Source organism: Prunus avium, chromosome 1 (genome assembly GCF_965620075.1).
Source record: "Prunus avium chromosome 1, drPruAviu1.hap1.1, whole genome shotgun sequence".
NCBI classification, from domain to species: Eukaryota; Viridiplantae; Streptophyta; class Magnoliopsida; order Rosales; family Rosaceae; genus Prunus; species Prunus avium.
In genome coordinates, this window is record NC_142284.1 from 35723655 (window position 1) to 35750510 (window position 26856).

General features: G+C 40.0%; 5 protein-coding genes across 5 annotated transcripts; 1 reads left to right on the forward strand and 4 right to left on the reverse strand.

Annotated features, from left to right (window-relative positions):
• Window positions 1–2004: 2004 nt before the first annotated feature.
• Window positions 2005–5324, reverse strand: TRA2 (Aldolase-type TIM barrel family protein). Its single transcript, XM_021972514.2, has 7 exons — window positions 4986–5324; window positions 4548–4719; window positions 4263–4312; window positions 3671–3971; window positions 3064–3252; window positions 2790–2972; window positions 2005–2635 (listed from the first exon to the last, which is right to left on the reverse strand). Exons 1-7 carry the CDS (start codon window positions 5168–5170, stop codon window positions 2390–2392), a joined length of 1326 nt encoding a protein of 441 aa, XP_021828206.1. The 5' UTR covers window positions 5171–5324; the 3' UTR covers window positions 2005–2389.
• A 2240-nt stretch (window positions 5325–7564) lies between these two features.
• On the reverse strand, window positions 7565–10353 carry LOC110768713 (putative beta-1,4-xylosyltransferase IRX10). Its single transcript, XM_021972558.2, has 4 exons — window positions 9886–10353; window positions 8996–9384; window positions 8484–8725; window positions 7565–8300 (listed from the first exon to the last, which is right to left on the reverse strand). Exons 1-4 carry the CDS (start codon window positions 9980–9982, stop codon window positions 7787–7789), a joined length of 1242 nt encoding a protein of 413 aa, XP_021828250.1. The 5' UTR covers window positions 9983–10353; the 3' UTR covers window positions 7565–7786.
• A 5625-nt stretch (window positions 10354–15978) lies between these two features.
• LOC110768704 (sec14 cytosolic factor) lies at window positions 15979–18176 on the forward strand. Its single transcript, XM_021972546.2, has 6 exons — window positions 15979–16298; window positions 16782–17034; window positions 17109–17145; window positions 17290–17395; window positions 17578–17688; window positions 17814–18176. Exons 1-6 carry the CDS (start codon window positions 16152–16154, stop codon window positions 17928–17930), a joined length of 771 nt encoding a protein of 256 aa, XP_021828238.1. The 5' UTR covers window positions 15979–16151; the 3' UTR covers window positions 17931–18176.
• A 417-nt stretch (window positions 18177–18593) lies between these two features.
• Window positions 18594–20805, reverse strand: LOC110768696 (cytochrome b-c1 complex subunit Rieske-4, mitochondrial). Its single transcript, XM_021972537.2, has 2 exons — window positions 20509–20805; window positions 18594–19501 (listed from the first exon to the last, which is right to left on the reverse strand). Exons 1-2 carry the CDS (start codon window positions 20693–20695, stop codon window positions 18858–18860), a joined length of 831 nt encoding a protein of 276 aa, XP_021828229.1. The 5' UTR covers window positions 20696–20805; the 3' UTR covers window positions 18594–18857.
• Window positions 20806–21268: 463 nt separating this feature from the next.
• On the reverse strand, window positions 21269–25276 carry LOC110768695 (glycyl-tRNA synthetase / glycine-tRNA ligase). Its single transcript, XM_021972536.2, has 9 exons — window positions 24711–25276; window positions 23983–24365; window positions 23748–23865; window positions 23190–23384; window positions 22873–23097; window positions 22518–22577; window positions 22328–22408; window positions 21833–22238; window positions 21269–21720 (listed from the first exon to the last, which is right to left on the reverse strand). The coding sequence occupies exons 1-9, from the start codon at window positions 25215–25217 to the stop codon at window positions 21488–21490; spliced, it is 2208 nt and encodes a 735-aa protein (XP_021828228.1). The 5' UTR covers window positions 25218–25276; the 3' UTR covers window positions 21269–21487.
• Window positions 25277–26856: the final 1580 nt, after the last annotated feature.

Sequence of the window (26856 nt, forward strand, 5' to 3'; positions counted from 1 at the left end):
TGCCAACTTGGGGGACTAGGGAATGCCCTACGACTCATACTAACCTAGGAATGCTCGGTCATAATTATGCAAAAAACTTACAAGTTCCCAACCCAGAAGCTACTTCTTGACCGCGAACTTGGGGGACTACTGTTTACACCATAATTAACCGAGCATGTCCAGCCTTAAAACAACTAGCACCAAGGCAGACTTGCCTTCTCCCCTGCCGAAGGAAGACACTCTTCCAAGATGCCAGACACCTGCCAAGGCTCCCGACTGCTGAAGGTCCCAATTGCTGAACCTAATCTCAAGGACACGTGTCGCCACCACAGCGCTTGGACATAGTCCCACATCGGAAATCTACACAAACCTCTCATTTTCACTTCCTTATAAGTAGGGAACAATACCCTGGTAACTGGGGGGACTAAATTCTCACTCTTACTGTTACTCTGTCAAAATTACCACTTACAGCTGACTTAAGCATCGGAGAGCCTTCGGCCGGCACCACACCGGTGTCCGAAGCTTAACGACTGTTTCTTCCTCTTTGTCTTTTGCAGGGTATCTAGATACTGAAGGTCCTAGCCACCTAAACTGCTGAAGACCCAAGTCTTTACCTAAGTTGACCCTCTCCCAAAAAGAGCATCAACACCAGGGCTACTCCATCTTTTGAAGCATTGCAAAAGGCTGCAGCTACCATACCAATGGATGAAAAGACAAAGCTTCTTCGTTCGACAGGATTGCTTCCACCTATCAAAGATTCAAACTTTATTCAATTGATAGCAAAATACAATCTTTGAATCTCGTGGGTCAAGCCCAATTTACCTAATCAATAAATATCTCAATGGTTAATTTACTAACCGCCTGCACCTGAATCAGAAAATTTCCCCGGTTCCGGAAGAAGAAGAGACTGAGGTCCGCGCTGTCTCTGCCGCATCAGAGAGAAGGTATGCGCAAAACGACGTACCGGGTTTGAAGATTTTCCAACGGGTGAAGACAGCGGTCGGGGTGGAGATCCGACGAAAGAGATTGAGGCCATTTTAGCTATGGTACTACTTGACTTGGGAGAAAAGGGTGAACTGTGAAGTGGTGACTGGGGGCCAGGAAATGTGTTTCGCGGGAAGATAACGGCCTCAACTTGTCAAGCTCAAGCCCTCTAATTTTTTATTTTGGAAAAAGGTGACTCTTGGTCTCTTGTTTGTCATTTTTAAACAACCAATACAAATATAAATGTAAAATAAAAATAAAACCTCTCTCCCCTTCTCCTCCCCAACCCCACTGCAACACCTCTCAGTAACCCAACCACTACCCAGCCACCCAAGCCCATTCAAACCAAATTGAAACCACAGGATCAAAGTGGTAAAAGTGGCAAACTACTGGAATCATAAGTGAATTTTTGTCTATTTTTGTCTTATTTCATTTTTGGTTTCTCCCTTAATTAGCTTTCTTATTTTTCAAATAAAATATGTAATAGTTTCTATCTTGTTTCATTTTTGGATATGGTGTGACATGTTATGTCGATAACACAATCAAAATTTGAGTAAGATATTTCAACAACAATTCAAATTGTACTTTTGTTTTTATTTTTCCTCTGAAATTAATTTTTATTTATTTATTTATTTATACAAGCGACAATCTAAACGATAACCAAAAAGGTGGGAGCCCATTTGGAAATGCTTTTGAAAGGATTAAAAACGCTTTATGATAACCAAAAGTGCTTATGACAACATTTGACAGAAAAGTTTAGAAATGCTTCCGAATCACAGAAGCGTTTTATGAAGAAGCACATGCCATATGCTTCTTCAGGAAGCACTTCTAAGTGTTTTTCCATGAAGCATTTTAGATTTGTTATGAAACTTTCAACATCTTTATAATAAATGAGCTTATGAGCAGAAATGCTTCCTAGAGAAGCAGTCCCAAATGGACCCACACTGCGACAACCAACTAGACTAATCCAGATCTGTTCAAACTACAAATTTGTTGACGTAACATAATAAAACCATTTCCCTTCAAGTAGCAAACCAGTAATTAACATTGACCATAACTACTTGTTGGCCCATAATTCAATTTTATTCTCAAATCCAAATGAAAAGTACTCGTGGGTCGGGTCGGTCCACATATCCCATGTTATTCATCCGGCCACTGAATAAATAGCAAACCAGTAGGCAGTGTGCATCAGATGTACATTTCTGTAGGTGACTGTCTAAAATAGCTTTTTCATAGGGTGGGGAGAAAACAATGCCAAACACCAAAGCAGGAGCAAAATGTAATCTCTCACTCAACTTGAAGCCGGTATGAACTCATCAAACGTAATTAACGTCTTACAAAGCACTCAGCCTAAATTTACAGGAAGACAAGGCCCCACCCAGCAGCTTTATTCAACTCATACAAGTAGTTCTCACAATCTTACATCTTACAGACTAACCAATTTAAGAGAGTTGGCCTTCTCTTGCAGAGTATCCAGCAGGCTGTCAAAACTCTTCTTGAAAGAATCCACTCCTTCAATTTCGAGTTGGTTCCCGACGTAGCTCCAGTCAATTCCTAACTTCTCTAGTGCACTGTAAATGCCTTCAGCCTCGGAGACATTGGAGTCAATTGTCCTTGATACAGTACCGTGATCGATAAATGCTTGGAGAGCTTGGTCTGGCATGGTTGAAACCTGTAAAAGGAAAGTTGGCATCAAACATTAAGCCACGTTAAACTATGAAGTCTATTAAAGCAAATAATATATCATCAGATTCATCAGACTTAAAATCATGAGAACGAATAACTATCAAGCAACAGCTATCTGGTTGGGCTCTAAAATGGCTCACCGTGTCAGGGCCTATGAGAGGAGCAACATATAAAGTATCAGGGTAGGCAGGATTCTTGACGCTGGTTGAGGCCCACAGCAGCCTCTGCTTCTTGGCACCTTTTTTCACCAAAGCCTCCCATCTAGGGCCAGAGAATTTCTTCTGGTAGAGTTGGTATGCTAAAGCAGCTTGAGCTACAGCAGCCTAAAACAGTTAACTCGTGACATTAGCAAATCTCTACCTTCTTGGTTTTTTTTATTAAGAAAAAGAAGTTGAACATGTGATTTTGATTTACCTTTCCTCGAAGGTCAAGGGCCTCTGGAGTTCCAATCTTTTCAAGCAACTTGTCAATAAGGGTGTCCACTCTACTGACAAAGAAGGAAGCAACACTTGTGACTTTGGAGAGGTCATTTAATCCGGAAGCCTCAAGGCCATCCAAGTAAGCATCAATGACCGCCTCATATCTTGTGAGAGAGAATATAAGCTGTGCGCACATTAAGATAAAGTAAGAGTCAAAACATATATAATACGTAATTGTAAGATCATTATATAAAGGAGGCACACAAGTTCAAATACTAGAGAATTCAAATGAATTAGAGATGATGCCAACACCCCCCGAAAACTTCCTCTCATGATAGAGGCCCAACAAGAACAAAGATCAGTCTACCCACAAGAATTTATGACAGCTATAGCACAGCAGGCAGATTTTACTCGCACCATGTAAACAATCACTCAGGCAAAATGGTCAGCCAACCTACCACACCGAATAAAAATTCTACTGAGACATACTTTTCCAACAAACCATATTGGCCATCTATTCTGACCGAAGCAAAGATGAGAATCGAATTTTAACCCCCCCCAAAGAAAAGGAAAAACACAAAGATAAACAGAACTATACTTACAGTTACATTGACACTTATGCCATTTGCTATGACTTCCTTAATTGAAGGGATGCATGGAGCAGTAGCAGGGATTTTTATGTAGACATTGGGGTGGGCAACTACTTTATGTAGCCATTTTGCAGCCTCGATAGTCCCTTGAGTGTCATCAGCAAGTCTGGGAGAAACTTCAACAGAAACATAACCATCACCAGCATCAGTTTGATCATAGATTGACTCAAAAAGTTTTGAAGCATCTTGAATGTCCTTCACCACAAGTTCCCAATATGCACTTTCAATGTCTTTTCCTGATTGTACAAGTTCCCTGCAAATTCCATTAATTGAAGTTATTGACAGATAAACAAAGTGTATCAGGGGGTTGCTACTTAAAACTTTTGGACTAGAGAGCAAAGAACAACACGTCCACCTACCTAGCCCCAGATGCCCAGGAGCCTACAACCACCAACTCAAATGATAATGAGTTGTGTATACAGTCATGCTAGAAACTATTTCTAACGAAGTACAAACCTCTACTAGGACAAACTGATAGATCCATAAAAATATCAAACATCCCCCAGACACAACCCCTTCCCATCAAGACAATCATTGAAAATACCTGAATTGATCATTATACGCATTTGAAGTGGATATTGCTTTCTGGAAAATCTGCAGTCATAAATTATAAAGAGCTAGTTAGATCGGATCGCAAAATAATACATGAAAACCGCAGAAGACGCATTTAAAGAAACAATTGGTCCAACATTTTGATAATTTCACTTCCAAACCCATTTCTCATTTGATCTTAGATCAAGAAAAACATCTTCCATACATGACAGAACAGTAAACATGGTTCAAAAAACACAGGAGAAATGTAATAAAAGAGCAAATCATTTGTAATTACCGCTGGGTTACTAGTTACACCTCTAACCCCACTTGCAATAAGTGGAAGCAGATCTGTAACAGGTCGGCAGAGGTTATCATACCATGGACTCTGCCCTTCCTTCTCGTAGAGATCATGGAGATATGTTCTCTTTGCTGGACTTCCATTTCCATCACCTTGAGAACATCTCACACTGCAAAAAGCAATGTTCCGTGAACCCAAATGAGCAACGTTTTCGATTCACAGTCAATTACCAACATGAAATAAGACAACTTTGAACACAAAATACGAAATTAATGAAACAAACAAAGCTCAAATCCAGCTTTCTAAAAAAACCATCAAAGCATCTGAAAGGATTAAAGATACAGACGGACCATAATCATGAAAGCATATAAGTATTGACCAGATAATATAAAAAATCAATAACAAAAACAGTAGACCCCAAAGAAGGAAACATACACCAGAGAGCCCTTGAGAGACGACTTGCTTCGTATGGACAATTTGGAAGAAGAAACTTTGGAGCTGAAGTTGGTGGTGGTGGTGAGGAAGCCGATCAAGCACTTGGGCTGGGAAGCTCTAGGGTTGAAAGTGGACGACAAAGATGAAGCAGGGCTGGGATTGGAAAGCTTGGAAATGGAAGCCATATTAGATCACAGGGCACTCGCAGAAAGGGAGAGTAGGAGGAAGTAAGGAAGGAGACAAAGCCAATGTGGGGGTTGGTGGAAGACTGATTACTGAGGAAAGATTTCTCCTTTTATTTACGATACGATACAAACGATGATTTCTTTCTTCTTCTTTTTTTATTTTTTTTGGGGGGTTTTTGTGATTTTTGGTAGACCCCAAACGGCAGCAGGTAGGGGACAACGACTCTATCTCTCGATGGAACTGTTGGTACTTGGCACTTGGTAGCTAGCTGACTCAATGCTGACGTCATAATCCTAATTAGATAGATAAAGTTATTTTTGTGGTTATTTATCACCTTCATCTGACCATGGCCTTACCTGGGTTGTTGTTGTACAAGGTTGGTGGTCGCCATAGAATTGAATAAAGAAAAAAAAAAAAAAAACACACATATTGTAGACAAAGTAAATAAATCTTGGCAGGATTTTGTACCATTTACTATAATAAAGTATAGGTGGTTAAATCTAAACGTCGAGTTTGGAAATGAATCTTCCCTTAAATTGAACAAAATCGATGATACATGGTTTACATGTGTTTGCATGTATTTATGTTGTTGAATAATGTGGTACAATATTATAAGAGAAAACGAGTCATGAAGCTTTGAAACCATTGCCAGAGTTTTTTTAATTTTAATTTTAATTTCTTTATATAAATCGAAGATTAAAATTGAGTGAACTACACTTGAAATTAGCAATTTTTTTATTTATAGAAAAAGGTAAAAATATAGGTTGTATTTTTTTCCCCCTTAAAGGCTCCTCCATTGCTTACAACATGTTTTATTTTGAATTATAAAGATATTAATATAATTATCTAAATTTATTTACTAAGTGACTTTTTTAATAGGTAAATACTATGAGGTATCCCCACACTTGAAGAGTGGGATCAATCCTCACTCAGAGTTCAGCTTGCCCCTGGCCACGAAGTGCTCCCAACTGATTTCGAACCCCTGACATTGAGGCACAGTTCGCCAGCTTGAGATGACAGTTTGTCAAACGCACCACATCTTGTGGTTTACTAAGTAACTCTTTGAAGATTTGAAACATATGCTTTTACCTGTACTTAGAAATAAAACTCAAGATTCTGAAATATATGGAAGAAAAAAAAAATTGTAGCTTATGCTGTTAAATGCAATTACTACAAATGTGGGTTACACCAGCTGACTAAGGCAGTAAGTTAAATATCGCTTTTATAAAATAAAAAAAAATAAAAAAAAATTGTAATTGACTCCCCCTTCCCTAATTTTTGTTTGTATCAAAACAATTGTCAAATATGCAAACCGAATTAAATTTGGTCACAACTTGCAAGCGTTACTTTTAAGCTAGACGCAATTTTAGTGTTTGATTAAGACGTATACATTGTGGCGTGCAAGCAGAAAGAAGAAGAAGGAAATTTTGTATCGTATTCTGCAGCCTCTATGTATATGTCATTAATTATGAGATATTTAGTCAAATACCCATTCTTAGCACTAAAACTATAAATAAACCCCACATCATTTAATTTCTATAAACAAACCCAAAAAATGACAATTGGCTCTATTGAATTTAATTTTGATTATTAAATTACTTTGATGTCCTATTGAGTATTTTGGGCTTGTTTATATGTTTTGGGGTTGGGTTTGTTTTGAGAAATCAATGGCAATTTTGTAATTTAAAAGAAGTTAAAAGCCTTTTTGTTATGTTATAAATGAGTTTTGGGTGTGTTTCTAAAGTCCATTTCATATGGGGTATTTTTATAATTTGGGCTCCTATATTGGGTATATTAGTGAATCTCCCATTAATTATTAGCTTGTGAGCTGAAAACTTGAAATTAACTCTCTCCAAAATGTAGAAGAGCAGATAAAGGGTTGAAATGAAGCAGGACTTGCAATCTGGATGCCCTTATTCATTGGATTGGAGGTCTTTTATTCATTGTAAATCTTCAAGCTAGAGGTCAATTTTGCAACTCTTCTGGTCAAAACCGACAGCCCTCGCATACTGTTTCAAGCTAGGTACCACAAAGATACTGTTTAAAAACATGATCACACTCAAAATCAAAGCAACGTGGTGGTAGGTGGTGGGTAGGTGGATTGAAAGTTGGATATAAATTTCAGATAGTAAACTTATGGAGCCAAAAGGGGTGAAAAATGAGGCATTGCTTTAACTTGGCTTACCCAATTAAACAAATATTTTACTTTGTTGCTTGACCCCCATCAATCCGGCTCTTAAGATAGCTCAAGGGCTGAACTTATTTGTTATGTTGCTCAGGAAATAAGTCATTGTGACATCAATCAACACAGGGACCTATTTGTCAAAATCAAATTGTAGATTTTGACTACAGTGGAAAAAAAGAATATCCAACAGGCATCAACCTTTCTGCAGTAGGGAAGAAGCATGCATGTTTGCATTTTCAGTTCAAGTATTTTGCATCCAGAAAGGATCTGCTGAATGTCAGCACCTATACAAAACTCAGAAAGGAAGAAGAATTTTTTTACATTTTCAGTAAAGTCCAGCCCAGCAGCATATCCTCCTCAATTTGGTACTGGGGACTAGACAGTATACAATGCAAAAGGCCATTGCTCAAAAAGATATATACTACTTCCATTACCATGGTTTCAAGTCTCCCACTGGCCCTGCTGTCCAATTTAAAATCTTTTGACCACCCTTCAAGTAAACACTTTGAGCATGGGGCAACTTTCGAGCCAGACCGTTTAGTATCTGATGGAAAGCATCCCCTGGTTGTGCAGGTTGCGGGAACATCATCGCCCATTTCATCGAAGGATTTGCAAGCAATCTTTGTTTCCTTAGGATTACTTCTGGTGGAATAGAAGTGAGAATTGTGTCCAGGTTAGGGACATCCTCCTCAGCTAGAAAAACTCCAATTTCTTCCCATGGGATAGCATCGGCGAAGGGTAAGACAATATCATCAGCTATAATAACAGGGATGCAACCAAACACCACTGCTTCAACTAGCCTCGGACTCCATGGGGCCCAACCCAGAGGGCATAAACAGAATATAGATCGCTGCATGTCTTCATAATATGTAGTTGGATGGTCAGTGGAGATGTCAAACAGAGGATTGTTCTTGAAATTCTCCCAAACAGCTGCCCTCGCACCTCTGTCAGTCAATTTAAAGGGTCAAGAGGGAGTTACATTTGACTCCAGAAGATCATGCATGCAGACCAGATACAGAGATAAACTTTCATCATTCATGTCCATGTTATTCCCATCTCATAAAAGAGTATACAGACAACATGTTCATAAAATTCAAAGGGGTAAAACACTTTCCTGACAAACGTACCTCGCATAGTAACCACCTTCAGGGTCATTATTAATGTCATAAAATAGACCACGGAAGTAGACGAAGATGGACCGTGGAGTCTCTTGGGGAATCAGGTGGGCCTGCATCTTTTGTGGTGGAGCATATGGAGGAATTGTGATTGAACCCTCCTTCAAGCATACATGGTTTCGTTGCCCAAAGGTCTGAACCAAGGTGGCACGCTGGAGCAGTGGAAGAATACCCCGTTCAATAGCTTTCTCTTCCTATAGAATGCCAGCAGTATAAACCTTATATTAGCCATAACCAGTACAAGTAAACTTTTCTTATTTTTGTGATTGAGCTAATTGTATAAATATTCTTCACAAAAAGTTTAATTTTTCCCTCAAATTTTGGGATGGATGAATTCATCCTCTATTTTGCAGTGTGCACCTTTACAGGAATGCTGATTCATATAAATTTCTCATGTTCAGATACAGCTTACTTTTCTTTAACCTAAGGAAATCATGCTTAGGTACAAAGTAGAAGGGTCCTACCTGGTAATGAAAGCAGGCTCCAAAGTCATGAGGCACAACAAAGAAGTGATCAGCTCCTTCCGTTCGATTCCAATAAGGCCAGTTTGTAGATATGAGCTGTATTGCACTTCTCATCATCCGCGGCGATTTGAAGGGTAATGGCAAGCCAGTGGGGGTAAGGTCACAAGTAGTGTAGATAGGGGTATAAAACCAATCTGCTTCCTCAGGATTGAATGTTCTAACCGGGCTGGATAAGAGGAACCTATGCATGAAGATCTCAGCAGCAAACATATGGTTGAGACATCTTGGGTCTTTCTGAAGGATTTTCTTGTTGTATTTGTTAGGCAGCTCATAAACATAAACTTTCAACCTTCCAGTTGGATCATCCTCCAAGACATCACCAGCGCTTCCTGCATCATTCTTCCATTAGTCAATCGGAAAAAGAGTGCATCAAATAGAATAAAATGCTACGAAATGCTTATGGATAAAAATTTACGGCTCGTCTTTCCAAGAACCAATTGGAGTCCCTCTTTTCCACTTTCCCGAGATTAATCTTTGATGTAATGTTTGTGAAAAAGGATAAAAGAACATCTACCAGTGAAACTGATATGAGATAAATAATCATAGTTTGGTTATCTCATATACAAGTTACAGTATGAATTTCATATAAAATTGAAATGCAAGCACTAATCATCTCGGAGCTGACCAAAACTAGTGCCCCCAATTTGGCCCTACAACGAAAGTCAAGAAAAGAAATTCCAAAAATTCTGAACCTCAACTATTCTGAACTGGGAATTAATGGAAACAACAAAAGGGCATTTCTTCAAACACCTGAGCCTATATGGGGCAAATGTAGCAAAAGGGAAACTGCTTTAGAAACCAATTTGAAGCGAACAATGACAGAGGCATACCTGAAATCCTCTCTGTAGGCACATTCTGATCAGCACCAACTTCCCAAGCAAACCCAAAAACAAAAAGAAGAGCAAGAACCCACATGCAAGTTCTCATTTTGACCCAACTGAAACCCACACTCAGATACCTAATTTGACTGAAAATCGAAATGGGTCTTCCGGTTTTCGTATCATTGAGGCTGTAGAGGCAGTATATATGAAGAGTATATGGTTGGGACGTCGCGCGGGTAGTAGTTGGGAAGCTTTCTTAGACTCTAGGTTTGTGGAAATGGAATAAGAAACGGAGGTTTTCAGGTGAGCATCGATAGAGAAATGCAGAGAGGAATTGCTTGAAGAAACAGTGAAGGCATTGCAATTTTCTATTTTATTTAGATTTCTTAAGAAGGATTTTGCAGCAAACAACATGTACAAATCCATGTGGTTAGTGAAAGCTGTATTTGTTTTGCCGGTTTGATGACAAGTCCATTTCACAAAGCTGAGTGTCAGATAAATAAACCACCGAGCTCTTCTATATATTAATTAATTCCCGCGCTTTCCCTTTCTCCGGTTGTTGCGTAATGGCTGTACTGCTAAATGTCACCGACGGACAACACTTGGATAATAAAATGTGTAAACATAAACTTGGATAATTATGATCAATCGACCCAACTAGTTGAATACTCATATCCCAACATGATACACTAATTCCTTGCTTATAACAAATACGAAGTAGATTTTAATTTATAATTCAAGTATGACTTCAATTCAACAATCCCTTAACAAATGAAATGTGAACTAAGTCCAACTATATAACTATGAACAAAAAGATGAGTTGTGAGATTGGGTGGATTTTGATCCGCCAAGACGAATATGGGAATCCAATTATGATCCAAAGTCCAAATTAAATTAATATTTGGATATTAACCAATGTAATCCAAATTTGTTTGTTTTGGTTACATGGAGTGCCGAAGCCCCAAAAAAAACCTACACTTGGACAAGCCTAGCAGTGGTCATCCTAACATAATCATTAGCAAAAAGGCTTACAATAGAAGGAGGGGGAACTCCACAACATTATAACCCAAATTGGAGTATGTGCTAGATGATCTGCTCTCTATAAACATGAGAAATAGTGCCGTCATTAACATCACCTTGCAGTCTTTAATGAGACAAAATAGAGGATGACTAGCAGAATCTCACCTTTAATCAAGGAAGCAGAAATAGAGTTACAATTCACTTTAATTCTTTGGATATTTTCATTCTAACCTAGGATAAAGAGAAAAATTTAGTTGCAACGGAGATAGCACTGTTTTGCTATTCTTAACCAATAATGTTATGCCACGTGAAAATGTTATCATGCATATTATAGCGTTATTGATTACGAATAGCAAAATAATTATTTTCCCATTTCATGAAAGTCTTTCTTTGGGCAAAGACCACTTTTTTTGTTGTTGGGTGAAATAGGGGGTATAAAACCCTAGAAAAGGACAAAAACAACTAAACAACATTAATCATACGGGTCTTAGTAACCCCTATTGAGCCAAAAGGGGCAAGTCCTTGCGCGATCGGCACGAGCATGCCATTGGAAGGAATGACGTCATGTGCCTGTGAGCGCGAGTCCATGCGCCTGTGAGTGCGAGTCCTTGCACGATCGGCACGGAGCATGCCGAGCGGAAGTTATGATCATGCGCTTGTTGGCGCAAGTCCTTGCGTGATCGGCACGGAGCATGCATCTCGGAAGGTATGATGTCGTGCGCCTGTTGGCGCAAGTCCTTGTGCGATCAACATGGAGCCTGCTGATTGGAAGGTATGATGTCGTGCGCCTGTTGGCGCAAGTCCTTGCTCAATCGGCATGGAGCATGTCAATCGAAAGGTATGACGTCATGAGCCTGTGAGTGCGAGTCCTTGCGCGATCGCACGGAGCATGCCGATCGGAAGGTATGATGTCATGCGCTTGTGAGCACAAGTCCTTGTGCGATTGGCACGGAGCATGTTGATCGGAAGGTATGACGTCAAGCCCCTGTGGCACCACGTGTCACCCTAACTTTTGTTTGGATTTGAATCGGTTTCACTAGGGTGGAAATCGAGGCGTTTTGTGGGGTTTTTGGGAAATCGAGGCGTTTTTAGGGTAAGGAGTGTGTGATGGTTAGTTGCTCGAGGTGTCGGTATGGCGAGTGTCTATATAAGGGCTTTAAGGGGGAGAAGGTAGAGTACTTCAGCGCTTTGAGAAATTTTTGGAGAGAATTGAGAGACGATTTTCAGCTTAAGGGAGTAAGGTGATTTCCCGTTGATGGGTGATTTCTAACGAGAGAGGTCACGGAGGAGGCGATTTCCAGACGAGGTATACGTGGCGGTTGCGATTTCCGGCTATAGCTTTCGACGGCGATAACAAGGTATTATAGCTTTGCCACCCTCCTATTGGATTGAACGTCTTTTTGAGTTGAGTTTTTCGCATGAGCATTAGGGGCATGAGCGTAATGGTTGGGTTTGACGGGAGTGGGTTCTAAAACTTGTGGGGGATTGCCAAAGATGGTCCGTTACTAGTTGGCAGGACCACACTTGGAGTTAAAGTATTCAGCATTGGCGTGGATGGCTGCTTGCTTGATTAATTCGGCATAGGTGTTCCACGGGTTACTGTGGACCAGGTATTGGAAGTTGGATTCACGGAGGCCACTCTTGAAGGCGCCGAAGGGAGCACGATCTTTTGTCTTAGGGCAGCGGGAATACTCATGGCTGAAGCGAGCGGCATATTCCTGCAGGGGTTCGTCTTCACCTTGCCGAAGCATATATAGGTCATCTGCCGAGTACAAATGATCAATATAAATCATGAAATGGTCGAGGAAAGTCTACTTCAAGCTGTCGAAGGAGTTGATAGTGTGTGGGTTCAGCTGGTAGAACCAGTTCAAAGCAACGCCATTAAGGGTGAAGGGGAAAAAGAGGCACATGCTTTCATCACTAAGACCCTTGCATCCTAGGGCAGATTGAAAAGAATGGATGTGGGTCAGGGGGTCCTCCTTACCCGTATAATAGGCGATGCGAAGCGGCTGAACGTCTTTTTCTGGACGATAGTTAAGGATACGCTCAACGAAGGGGCCTGGGTGTGGCTTCGTCCAAAAGGGCTGATGGATGCGGTGTTGCTCATTCTCAAGACTTCGGACCTTCTCGAAGAGGAGTCGCATGGCAGGGTCGGCATGATGGAGAGCATTGCGTGCCGGAGACTTGTTGTGTTGGGTGGGTGGAGGTGGATAAGTTTCCCATTCTTCGAAGTCTTCGGAATGGTAAGGCTCCCAGTCCTCAAGGTGGTAAGGTTCCCAATCGTCCGAGTCCCAACCCCCTCCTAGGTAGGCACGCGAATGGGCTTCGGTAGGGGACCAAGGTGAGCCACCCGTGGGTCATCGAGGTCTACAAGGATGGGGATGGGCTTTGGCCGAAGCTCCAAGATACGGTCCCTGCAAGCCCTATAGATCTTGGTTGGGGCATGGGGTCGTTCCTTTGGTGGGGAGATATGGAGAAGCCGCGACTTGGTTGCCTCTGGATGAAGGTGGCCTTTGTCCTTGTCATGCCTAGACTAAATCGGGGCGTTATGACGAGAGATGACTGGTTGTTTCGGTCGGGTGTGTTCAACACCCTGGGTGAGGTCCTGCTGAATGAATTGGTGGTGGGTGTTCTCCCAATTATGCTTCAAGGCTCGGCAGTCGTGTTCCAATTCGACATTCTTGGTATGAAGGTGTTTGTAGTTCTTTGTCATTTTTGCGATGCTGGCACGAAGGCGCTCAACTTCGGCCCGGAGGTGCGCATCGACCGAAGGTTTCTTTCGAGAGGAATCCCCACGAGGGGTATGGTGTTGGGTATCAAGGCTAGCTTCACTCAGTATAGCGGAGTGTGAGGGGCAGAAGAGACGATGAGGTTGGATGGGAGATAGAGCCAGCAGAACTGGTAGAGAGGTGGGATTCGAAAGTTGATTCCCACAGACGGCGCCAAACTGTTGATGCTCTTTTTGGGAGGGTCAACTTAGGTAAAGAGTGTTAGACCTTCGGCAGAGGGATGAGATTGTGGATCTTCAGCACGGAGAGATCCTGCAGAAGGAAACAGGGAAGAAGCAGTCGTTAAGTTTCGGTCACCGATGTGGTACCTGCCTAAGGCTCTTCGATGCTTAAGTCAGCTATGTGTGGTAATTTTGACAGAATAATTGTAAAGGTGAGAAAGTAGTTACCCTTTTCACTTGGACACTATTCCCTATTTATAAGGAAGTGAAAATGAGAGGTTTGCACAAAGTTTCGATGTGGGACTTTGTGCAAACTGTTGTGGAGGTGACATATGTCTGTGGGCTAGGTTCTGTAGTTAAGAGCTTTAGGAACTACCTTCGGCAGGCAGTTGCCGCATCAGAGGGGTGTCATGGTGTCATTGATGTTATCTTTAGCAGGCTTGTGAGCCTGTTTGTGTTCCAACTCCCAGTGCCGAATGTACTTGGTTAATTATGGTACAAACACCTTCCACGTTTAGCTTTAACACACCATTCTCAGGGGGGGTGGGTGTCCAGGCCAAACTTGGATTTTACCACCTCCCAATTGATTAATAGTAGAGGTCCTGATCCACTCCTTAGTAGTAGACAAAATCAGCTCTGTAGGATTAAAAGGCAAATCATCCTTATTTTTGAAAATAAAATCATTCCTCCATTTCCAGAGATGCCAGCAGATCAAACCAAACAAAGTTTTCCAAGGGATTTGCAGGAACTTATTCTTAGAGCAAAAGTTGCTAAGCAGCTAGGGGTGTAGCTCAGCGTGGAAAAAAGGGGCATCCTGGTTGTTCCACACCCTTTTAGCTCTAGAGCAATCCCTAAGAATATGTAAGGTAGATTCCGTATGCCAATCACAAATGCAACAACCAGGCTCACTTATGAAAAGCCTACGGGCCCTGCTCATTGGACATGATTCTTCCTTGATACGCTAGCCAGAGGAAGTAAGGGCCTGTTCGGTAACGTTTTAAGAGGTTGTTTTCATTTTCAGAGAACAAAAATGAGGCAAAAACACGTTCGGTGGCCCAACAATAGAAAACACTGAGAATTTTTTTCATAAAATGAAAACAAGTTCATGTGTACTTGTAGAAAACAGAAAAAAGTTGTTTTCATTCTCGTGGAAAACGTTTTCATAAAAACAACTCACATATTATTATATCAAATTGTACTACCAGACATGTTTTCATTATTTTTGTTTTCTGAAGATGTTTTCTAATTAATCTACCAGACGTATTTTCATTTCCTGAAAATGAAAATTCGTTTCTTGTTTTTATTTTCTGAAAATATTCTTAGAAAATATTCTCCGAAAACGTTACCAGATGGGCCCTAATGAATCTTCGGGTGTAATTTGAGTTTCCAAGGACTTTCCACCAAGGGTTCAACCACTCCATCCCTAAAAAGAGCAAGTTATAAGCAGACTTAACAGAAAAAAGGCCATGAGAAGTAGTTTGCCAAATTTGACAATCCTCCAGGGTACCCCCAAAGTCAGCACGGCAACGAATAATTTTCTGCACCCACTCTTTAGGAAGAACGCTTCTCAGCCTTTCAATATCCCACCAACAATCCACAAAGAAGTAAGAGACTATAGTGTCCATACTAGAATCAGAGCCAACCCCCCACCTTTAATGAGTTCAGTCCAAAAACCACTTTAATTATCCGGATAACTTCATTCAAATGTAATACAATATTTGATACGTGTACAAGCCTAAATAGTAGCCACATTTGCGAGTTACCAGAAAAAGAAAAAATAATAATCACTCCAAAAAATGCGTTCAGTCCAAACAGAAAAATCAATCAATCGAGAATGGACCCACCTGGTGGGCCCTCCTTTTCCTTATGACAATGACATGTGTTTGGTTAGTTGGCCCAACTCCAGTCAGTGAGACCAAGCCGCGCAAATAAAGCCCAATTATAATCGAACTAGTAACGGAAACAAAAACGGACGTTTGTCAACGAACACAAAGGAAGAGTCAAGTCAATAATGGAGTTCCAAAGGAAACATCAAAAAGTCTCTATCTATAGACTTTTCGTTAACGGAAGGTCACGAGTCCGTTAAATTCCGCGGGTCGGCAGACCAGCTCATCTCAGTTTCTCAACTGCCTTCATTTATAGTCCATCTCTCTGAGTAGCCCTTTCTCCCCCTCTCTCTCTCTCTCTCTTGATATTTATTATGAATTTGGAAAGCTGGGTCTTGTCGTAGTAAGTGGGAAGAAAAGGAAAGGAGGTTGCTTGAACATAACAAGAAAGAATTTTTGGTAAAAAAAGAAGAAGAATTATGGAGTCATCCAATGGGAAAGAGAGTGTGATGAGCATGGAAGTAAATGAGGGGATCGAAGAAGCAAACTTTGAAAGCAATGAGATTGAGAGGAACAAGATGGGCATCATGAGAGCTCTTGTGGAAAGGGAAGATCCCTCCTCCAAGGTTGGAATTGGATAACTCTTCTCTCTCTCTCTCTCTCTCTCTCTCTCTCCACTTTCCTCTTTTCCTGTTTGTCACTTTACTTTTGTTGACAATTCTTTGATTAGAAATTATTCTAAATTTGGTCTCACTTTTTCCTAACAACTTGCTTTGCTTAGCCTTCATCTTCTATCTAATGATACTACTAGCTAAGATTGTTAAAGCTAAAATGGTTGTGATTTCAGATGATAATGATTAGGGTAATTGAGCATGTATGGTTAATTGGTTTGGTAGGAGATGAAGCTGGTTTCAATTGAACTGTTTTGTGCTCAAACTGCTGATGGATATTAATGTTGATATGTCAAGGAAAATTAATAAACTTGTCCTTTCTATATGTACAATCTCTTTTTATAACAAAAATTAGTGTTTAATTTAAACTTTTGCATACCCAATTTCAAGATTGGCTACATTGTTCTTATACTTGCCTAATGCTGGTATGCTTTGCAGGACGTGGATGATTTCATGATCCGGAGATTTCTGCGGGCGCGTGATCTGGATATTGAGAAGGCTTCTACCCTGTTCCTCAAGTATCTGAGTTGGAGGAAGTCATTTGTGCCAAATGGTTCCATCTCTGAGTCAGAGATTCCAAGAGAGATTGCTCATAACAAGATGTTTATGCAAGGTCTGGACAAGACGGGACGCCCCATCGTTGTTGTTTTTGGTGGGAGGCATAAGCGCACCAAACTAGAGGAGTTCAAACGTAAGTGCTGCTATTCTAATGAAACCAGAAAACTTCTTGCATTCAGTTTAAATTTTGACCGTTTCCTTTTGCAGGTTTTGTAGTCTATAGCCTTGACAAAATAAGTGCCAGGTAACTCACATGTTAGTTATGGCAGTTGATATTTGGTACTTCAGTCGGTTGAATATGATAGTTTTAAGGGGTTATCGATATTTTAGAATGTGCCCTGAATAATTGTAGCTATGTCATATGCTCTATGTTATGTTTATCTTTCAGAATGCCAGCAGGCAAGGAAAAATTTGTATCCATTGCAGATCTTGAAGGATGGGGATACGTCAATAGCGACATTCGTGGATACTTAGCAGCTCTGTCGATCTTGCAGGTTCGACTTTCCTCATTACATTCCATCAAACAAGTTTCCAAATGATTGTCTTTGATCGATTAGGAGAAACAAATGCAATTGGAATGTGTAGCTTCTCTGTTCAACTGTGGCACATTGGAATGACATTTACGTTTTAACGTCACTCAGACGAGGTAATAATGGATACTTGTCTTCTTGGACAGGATTGCTACCCAGAAAGGCTTGGCAAGTTATATCTTGTTCATGTGCCTTACATTTTCATGACGGCATGGAAGATGGTTTACCCATTTATTGACAACAAAACCAAGAAGAAGGTAAAAGTACTTCTTTACCAGTAAAAACTGGGTCATCTGCACATCTTGCTACTTTTATACCGCTAACAACTACCAAGTGATCGTTTAGTTTAACTCGATCATCTGTTTACCGTATAATCTTGCAGATAGTTTTTGTTGAGAACAAAAAACTGAGCTCCACCCTGCTCAGTGATATTGATGAGAGCCAACTCCCAGATGCATATGGAGGCAAATTGCCGTTAGTTCCTATCCAAGACTGCTAGCTTTTTGGCTCAACTCTAGGCACTTGCCGATTGATATTGGTTAAAGGCGGCTCTCAGATACACATGGATGCAAGCTCTCATTACATCCGATCCAAGATTGCTTTGCCTCTTATGTTCTCCTACTTATAGGCACAACCTGATATTTAGAGTTTACAAAACAACTATCTATATTCTTCCCCATTGGGCATGTGCCAATTGCAGGGGTCATATTTTGTTCTAATATTTGGTTCCAGCTACTTTTCTACCGCTTAGCTTGTTATCCGTATTAAATTCTTATAGTTCAATTGCCCACATCATTGGACCTTCGTCCACAAATCTGCAAGGCAAATGCAAAACGTGCCAGTTTCTGGAACATTTAATCTGGCATTGCAAGATATTGCGATGGAAGTCATCTTGCTTTTGAGTAATTTTATGGCTCCAAATAATTGCATCTTGCTTTTGAGTAATTTTATGGCTCCAAATAATTGCTGGGCCCGCCGTATCCGGCCAAACTATAGCCAAATTGAAGAAATTTGCACTCATTTTAGGTAGCTCATAGGTCGATAGTTTTGGGGCTTGTGTTGAGGCAACGTGTATCTTGGAAATCCATAAATTCATGATGGATCTCTAAGATAAAGTTTAATTGTGTCGCCCAAGTCAACAATGCTTTCAAAAAGCAAACCGTACACTCAAACTTCAATTATTCAATTGAATCAACTTAAGTACCATGAAACTCAACATGGTAAACAAAAATGTAATCGTATTATTCAAGACATCGGAACTCCAACCAGTACCGACTGCAGATACAAAATCCAAATATGTAAACCATGACTAGAATAAAAATTGAAGTTTGCGAACATCACATTCCTTGATGTAGAGGAAGCTATGAATTATGAGACCTCGCGTAAAAATGATGCACCTGAAAAAATAAAAACTGCCCGGCAATGCTCATCCAACCAGCAGCTTGTTCTCGCTCAAAAAACTGTAAGTGGGTACCTCTAGATTGTATGGTGCAGGTCCCTTGCGGATCCTGCCAGAAATGTCGTAGTGCGAACCATGGCATGGGCAAAACCAACCACCAAAATCACCAGCATTTGGCAAGGGGATGCATCCTAAGTGAGTGCAGACCCCAACAACAACAAGCCATTCTGGATTCTTAACCCTCTCCGCATCCTGTTGGGGGTCACGAAGGGACTGAACATCCACACTATTAGCCAACTTGATGTCGTCTTCAGTCCTACGCCTAATAAAAACAGGCTTCCCTCTCCACTTCACAGTAACAGTAGTACCAGGCTCAATGCTGGACAGATCAACCTCAAGGGAAGCAAGGGCGAGGACATCTTTGCTGGCAGACATGCTCAGTACAAACTTGAGGACCAGAAGCCGGATCAAGGAGGCATACACAAATCTGCCACCTGTCAAGATGAAATAAGCAAATGCCCGCTTGCTGGGGTCACCAGGTGGATATCTTTCATGGTTGTACTCATCATATACAATTTTTGAAGAAGGATTCTTCACAGCTGCCACAGTAGCTGGGATTTCTGAGATAAGACCAATATCATGTCCGGGAGCAAGGGCTTCAGAGGAAAATCCTGAAATGAGGAACCAACCTTTCAACAAACAAGTTCCATAGACAATTGAATCTCATGCAAATAAGTTTCAAGACTAACATGTGAAGAAACATCACATTTTCCCCTCTACACATGAGACAGGCGCATCGGCAAGGCATGTTCCAATCAAATAACTAACTAAGGGCATCTATCAAGAAACAAAGATAGCTAGAGTATAACATAACCTAACTATCAACCCCAGCCAAAAGAGTGCAAAGCATATGAAATATCTGTATAGTACAGAAACTAAACGCAAGTTAATAACTCTGAACAGAAGCTACTGCCTACATTTTTTCAAAAATTCGTCCGACCTATCTAGACATCCAGCAACTAACAATTTAAACGAACGCCACACGCAACCAGGTCTTGATATTGTGTCAGGGTATCAACTGAGCTTGTGTAGTTAACCATAATCCTTAGCGAAATGAGATTTATTATAACCAAAGAGTTAACGACAGTTTTTCCAGAATCCAGACAATGCATAAAAACAAACAAAGGATTCATAAATAGACTAATTTTTCAGTCCTTTCATTATCGCGGACTTCTTTCAATCTCAATAAATGACGCACAAATTTACTGAGAAGGATTCAAAGCACAAAATTGATTCAGCAATAGAATACCAAAGCAAGTATCAAAATCAAATTAAAAACACATCGATCTGGAGCAAGCACAAACGCTGTGCTTTAACAAATCATAAAATCCCAGGTCGAGTGACATGTCACATACTCAATTAAAACTGTGAAATGCCCATTTCGATTTGACCAAAGATCCTACTTTGGAAATATTGGATTGAAAATGACAATGAAAATAAGCAAAAATTAGAGAAATGAAGATTACATAAGCATTATGAACCAATTTCAATTTCTGAATATAAAAAAATAGAATCGTGACCGGATGGAACAAGTAGCCCTACACAATTAAAGCAATCAATTGTAATAGAACCAAACCCTAAATAAATCTGAAGCAGAGGGTGGGGGATTAGGGCAGACCTCTGATTAGAGATGGAATATGGGAATGGAAGAAAAATTGATTGGGGGATCTGGAAGGGCCATCGGAGGAAGAGTCATCGTTGTTATTGAAAAGCGGATGAGATCCAGAAACAAAGGCTGGGGTTGTCTGCGACGACCTCCAAGCCACTGCAGAAGATGAAAGCCTTCTTCCCGCGACTCTCAGCATCTTCTTCTCTTTCTTCCTGCTATCGCTATGGCCTCAACCTCTCGACACACGAACAAAAAAGCCTACTTCTGTTTTTCTTTTATTTCTTTTTCTGTTGGTTACAGCGAACAAAGCTATATTTGACCGTAGCAAAGTCCAACTCCAATAACAAATAAAGATTGGACCAAATTTCGCAACTCCAGGTGCAGGTGCTACGACGCCGTTTCATTGACGACTATTTTATTCTGTGAAAAATAAAAAATTGGGATTAATGGTGTGGGAATATTAATAATTAGGATGAATAATATAGATTGTCTTTTAAAATTTTTAAAAAGGAATGAGATTCGAACATGAACCTCTTTGTTCGAAACCTCTTCCTGGGTTGAAATGTTCATTTTGGTCATTACGATCTCCCAATTATTTGCTGTCATGTGCCTAGGGATGAGTAATTCGAACGACAATAAAATTGTGCACCAAAATTTAGTCCAAAATGACACGGCAAACAATGCCTCAAGATTCTCCAGGCCGAGGCCGATCCACACTGATCAGCTTCCGGAGTAAATAAACGACTACAAATTTACTTGCTCAAGCACATTCAGGCTGAAGTCATACTTCTGTTATTGCACAACTTTGCATTGCAATAGTAAAAGTACAAGAAAAAGAAACAGATAGCTGCTACACACATTCAGGAAAAATGTATCTCCCAATTTAGTTGGTTGTGCTTCATCAACCTTGTAGGCTTTGTATAGTTTTAAAATTTCTGACTTAAAACTATAGTATGTGGATCTTAGTAGTGTTAAAACCACCCTAGATCTACTCATCCGCAGATGCAGAAGAATGATGGGGAAAAGTCGCCCACACATCGGCCCAACTCCTCAGTCCCTCGGTTACCTCCTTCACAACAGATGCTGCTTCCTTCACATCAACACGGATTTGATCCTTGCTGTCTCTCTCTCTAATTGTCACAGACGATGTAGTATCAACCGTGATTGCAAAAGGTACACCCAGTTCATCAGTTCGTGCATAGCGTTTCCCGATTGAGGTACCTTATCAAACAAACAATCAAACAGTCAGAAACTCAAATACTGATTGGTAATTTCAGGATAAACTTAAGCTGCAATGGGGAATTAAACCGAGATAATTCTCTCATGTACATACCTGTAATATCAATTTTATGAGATATGCCAGCAACAGTCAATGACTTGGAAATGTCTTTAGCAATATCCTCATACTTTTGATTTTGGACGAGTGGGAAAACCGTACACTTAATAGGTGCAACAATTGAGGGGAAAGCAAAAACATTTAACTGTTCATTCCCAGCTTTACTCGCCCGTGTGTAGTATGAATGCTCAAAAAGACAATATATAATCCGCCCAATACCAAAAGAAGGCTCAATTACAGAGGGCGTGAATACTCTTTGGTGTTCTTTCTTTTTCTCCTTTGAAATTTTCACCATGTTCTTCTTGATAGATACATTTTTCCCTAGAGTGCAGACATAAAAATCCACCTCCCCTTTCGACTCTAAATCAGCTTTCAATGCGAAAGCTTCCTTTTCTTTCATGGACTGAAATGCATGCAGTAATACATCAACACAAAAATATATTTATTAAAAGGGAGAAGATGATAAACCAGAAGACAATATTCTATATTCACCTCCAAAGCTTCAACTACATTCTTTTGGCTCCCTTTGAAAGCAAGGCCGATCTCTTTCTTTACCGGAGATATAACCAATACCTGAAATTATATAACAAGTCAAAAATGGTAGACTGTTCTTACAGACGAAGTCAGGAAGTCGTGTTTACTGATAACATCAATGATGTACATGATCTGCATAAAACTTTACCTCTACTTCTCTTGGTTCTGGAAACTTTTCATGAGCCACAAGTGCTTCGCCACTTTTCTCCTGTCATAAAACAAGAAACAATACTTATTAAAATATAGTTTTCAACACCAAAGCAGAATATACACTCAGCATCACTTCATGTTGTAAGTCTTCTCTCATGATGGTACAACTGTTTCATTCTTAAAAATGTAGTTCTGAAATTGACAAATAAAATCCTACTGGACCAAAACACTACCAAATGAAACCAAAAATTAATCAATATACATTTAAAATGCTACCATATCAGCATAATGATCAATGAAAAAGAAGTTTACAGTTAAGCTTTTTAAATTAAAAATATCTAACAAGTCCTTACCGAATGAGCACGCAAGTCATATGCTGATCTATCAGCTATACCAACACACTCAATCCAGCCATAGGAACTCTCAATCTCCGCATCCCAACAATCAGCAGCATAGTGAGCCATTTCATTTGCAAGATGCTGGCGAAACCTCAATCGTTTCTTGTCTACACCTAAACGAGTGAGGAAAAGATACACTCTGCCAATGAAGTAGCCCAAAGTTTCATTGTTGACTATTCCCTAAATCAAGTGAAATTGCACCATCAAACTAAGATATAGAAAAGATATATAAATATAAAACAAGGTCAAATAAAAGTTGGGCAGAACCCAACCTTAGCTACTGCTTCATCCAATCGAATTGCCTTTGCAGATTCGCCAGACATTTGTAATTCCCTTGGGAACATCAAAAACTCCAACTCTGCAACTTCTGAAAACTTTGGGTGAGATTTATCTTCAGGATCCACAAAGTGCTCAATCTCAGCTAGAGTGAATTCCCGAACTCTCAAAAGGCCTTGGCGAGGAGATATCTGCACATTATAATAACAAGTTAGGAATTGATTATGGATCACACAAGCTGGAACTTCCATGATGGCTTAACTTCAACGGGAAACAACAAGAAGACTGGGCACATAAACCACTGGGCAATAACAGAGCATGGCACAAGTTACATGACAATTATATATATATATATTATTTTGTAGGTATAGATGTAGTATTATTGTTTAAAGATAAAGCTGATAAACCACACACAATTTTCGAGCCTTTCAGTCCCAATAGAGAGTGAAAGATTACATTGGTAAGAAGAATAAATAGTGAAAGACCATGTCTGTGAATGCCCTGAAAAAATCAGGCATGATCTTATTTCGGAATCACAGGAAAGGATTTATAACCTCGTTCCTAAAAGCCTGCCCAATTTGAGCTGCAGCAAATGGTAGCTTGTTGCCATTGTAATAATACAGGTCTTTAAAATTCACAAAGATGCCTTGTGCAGTTTCTGGACGCAAGTACCTGCAGAAAATGAGGTAACACATAAAATAAGAATGAGCAAGGCAAAATTCCATGGATATTGATACTAACATTACAGAAAAAGTTTTGATAATATGTTTATGTGTCTGAAATGCTCACCCAGGGATCAAGCCAGATGGACCAATTGAAGTTTGAAACATTAAGTTGAATGGATAAGGATCGGACAAAGGATTCTTTGTGTCAGGGGATACAATCCCATACTCCTTTATCTTTGCACCTAGTTCTTCAGCTGAGAAGTCGTCTAACATCGCAAGTACATGTTTAAGCTCTTTGGCCCTCTCTGCAGTAATGTTGAGGTCCTTCTGGAGCTTATCATTACAAAAATCCTTGAGCAAGTGATCGGCCCGGTAGCAAGTCCCAGTTTGCTCGTCCTTAACCATAAGATCTGTGAATTTCTCGACATGCCCTGATGCCTTCAGAACCACCTCAGGTGTCACACAAGGACAGTCAACTTCCAGCATGTTCTCCTCAAGCACAAAATGCTGCAAGACGATAGAAAAAAGCACAAATCATTGATTATGCATTCCTTTCCCTAAGCTGTGATGTTCTTCACACAGACCTCCACTCATGCACTCATTTGTTCTTCTTTTTTTTTTTTTACTCACAACCGTTCTTGAATGTCAAAAGCTTGTTACCAATTCCTTATAAGTAAATCGTGAAAATAAATTACACATAAATTTAAATCCCTTCCAGTTGGTCAAAAAAAAAAATTCCCATGCAGACTCCCATAAGCAGACTATTGAATTAAAACAACTTAAACACGAACTAGTCTAGAGTTTTCATCCAATCGAAACAATAAAAAAGTAGACAAATTAAATCAAACGAACCTGACGCCAAAATGCGAGGACGTTGGACTTGACGGCGCAACCGGGCGGACCATAGTCATAGAGTCCCGCAACGCCACCATAGATGTTGAAAGATTTGATGTAAAACAGACGCCGTTCCAGCGTATTAGATACCGCTTGGCGGAACGCCTCCCTGTTGACCGAGCCATCGGCGCTGCTCAATGTGGCTTGGAGGTCTTTTTCGATCGAAGCCTTCTGGAGCTTCAACGCGTTCAAGGCTTCAATGGCGGCATCAATCTCCGACTTGGCCGCCTTGCCAGCTTTGAGAGATCGGACCTGGTTGCCTTGGTTCTCGACCTCCGATTGCTTATCGGCAAGGGCTTTGCGGAGCGAGTCCTCTGGAGCAGCCATTGTTGGTGTGAAGTGACGCCTGAAGCAGGGAGCTAGAGGTGATGTTAGGGTTTTGTGTGAGTGGCGCAGAGTGAGCCGATGGAAGAAACAGTGGCCAAAAGAAGTCGATGAGGTAATGACAGCGGAGAGTGTACGCATGCGAATTTGTCCACTTTTGGTGGTGGGTAACTAAAACCACTCGTTCTGTTTAGGGTTTTAAGAAAGGCAAAGTTAATCAGCTTCTGAATCAAAACAACAAAGGGAAAGTTTGCTAAACGGTGTCGTTCTTCTTGAATATCCTGACATGTTGTTTCTGGACCCGTAAAACCACTTGGCCCCACAAAGCTATGTCTGAGATTTTGTCTTAGGCTAGCGGCCCATGGTGACGTATATTGGGCTGAATTTTTGGCCTCGTTTGTTGGGTACGTAGTAGGATTGCTTAACCCAAAGTCATGTTTGGTGCTAAAAAATAATCTCGTGATAATCCAATCATGTGCAGTTGATATAATAATTGATCTTATAAAATAGGTCGGATACATAATTCCACTACTCCAACTCTTTAACCACATATTTAAAACCCGAGAGCCGGGACATGACCGCTTCTGCTAAATTCCAATCCGATTGACATGACCGCGGGTGCTAAATTCCAATCCAATCTTAATCGCCAAATCTTCGAGAATTATTCCAATGTGATTGTAAAGGGTAAAAGTGGAATTTGAATTTTGCAAGAGAAAACCAAGAGAGGAGTGTAGAGAGCAAATTGAGGGGTCCTAATAGAGTCCCCCACCCCGTCTTTAATACATTTTGAAACGAAGCCATGCTGGCGTAACTACAATTTAAAATTCGGTGGGTTAGCTTTAAATGTGCTGAAAATGGGGGCCGAATCTTACATTTTCTGGGTGGATTTTTTTCCTTTTCAAGATAAATTAGTAGATTACTTTCCTTTTCTTTATTTATTTAGTCAATATACTTTCCATCCATGACGTGTAAACTACTTTCCATGTATTCACAAGTGTACTATCGCGCGGGTCACGTTTTTACTTATTTAGTATTCAGCAATTATTATCTTCTTCTTCTTTTTTCATTATTATTCAACAACTATCATTTATGAGATGATTTTTTTTTTCTAAAACAGACTCTACATTTTATTTTTACTTTTCCAATCAATTCATTATGAACATCAAAACACTAAAAATAATAAATCAAATAATGCAAATTTATATCACATATTTTGAAAATAACATTGTAAACAAAATATTAATTATCTTTTGCATCATAAGGGGAATATAACTTGTGCTCCACTTCATCACTCTCATTCCACTCATGCAAGTTAAGCTATGGCTTGTCTACTAAGTTGTAATTGAGTGAGTTGGAGTTAGAATTCGTATTTCCAATGAAGCTACTTGCTAAACTACATGGAATTTGAGGGAGAATGGTCGACACAGATTCAATATAAGATGTTCATTAACCTTCTGTTTGGATGAAGAAAATGAAAATTGTATAGAATTGTTAGATGATTGAATTTAGATCTCCACCGTTTAAATTTTTGACAAATAATAATTTTAGTGTTTGGATTTATGTATGTCGAATTTTGTAAATTACATAAATTACAATGAAAAACGAATTCCTACTCAATAGAAATTGTGAAATGATGCATCTTTTGGCGGAAATTAAACTCGAGAATCTCGATCCCAAATTTCCACAATTTTTTATGAGCGTCATTTAATAAGTTCCATGCTTAAGTTGCCTAACAATTGAAATATCAATTTCTCCTCTTCAATTCCCGAATTTTAGCTAA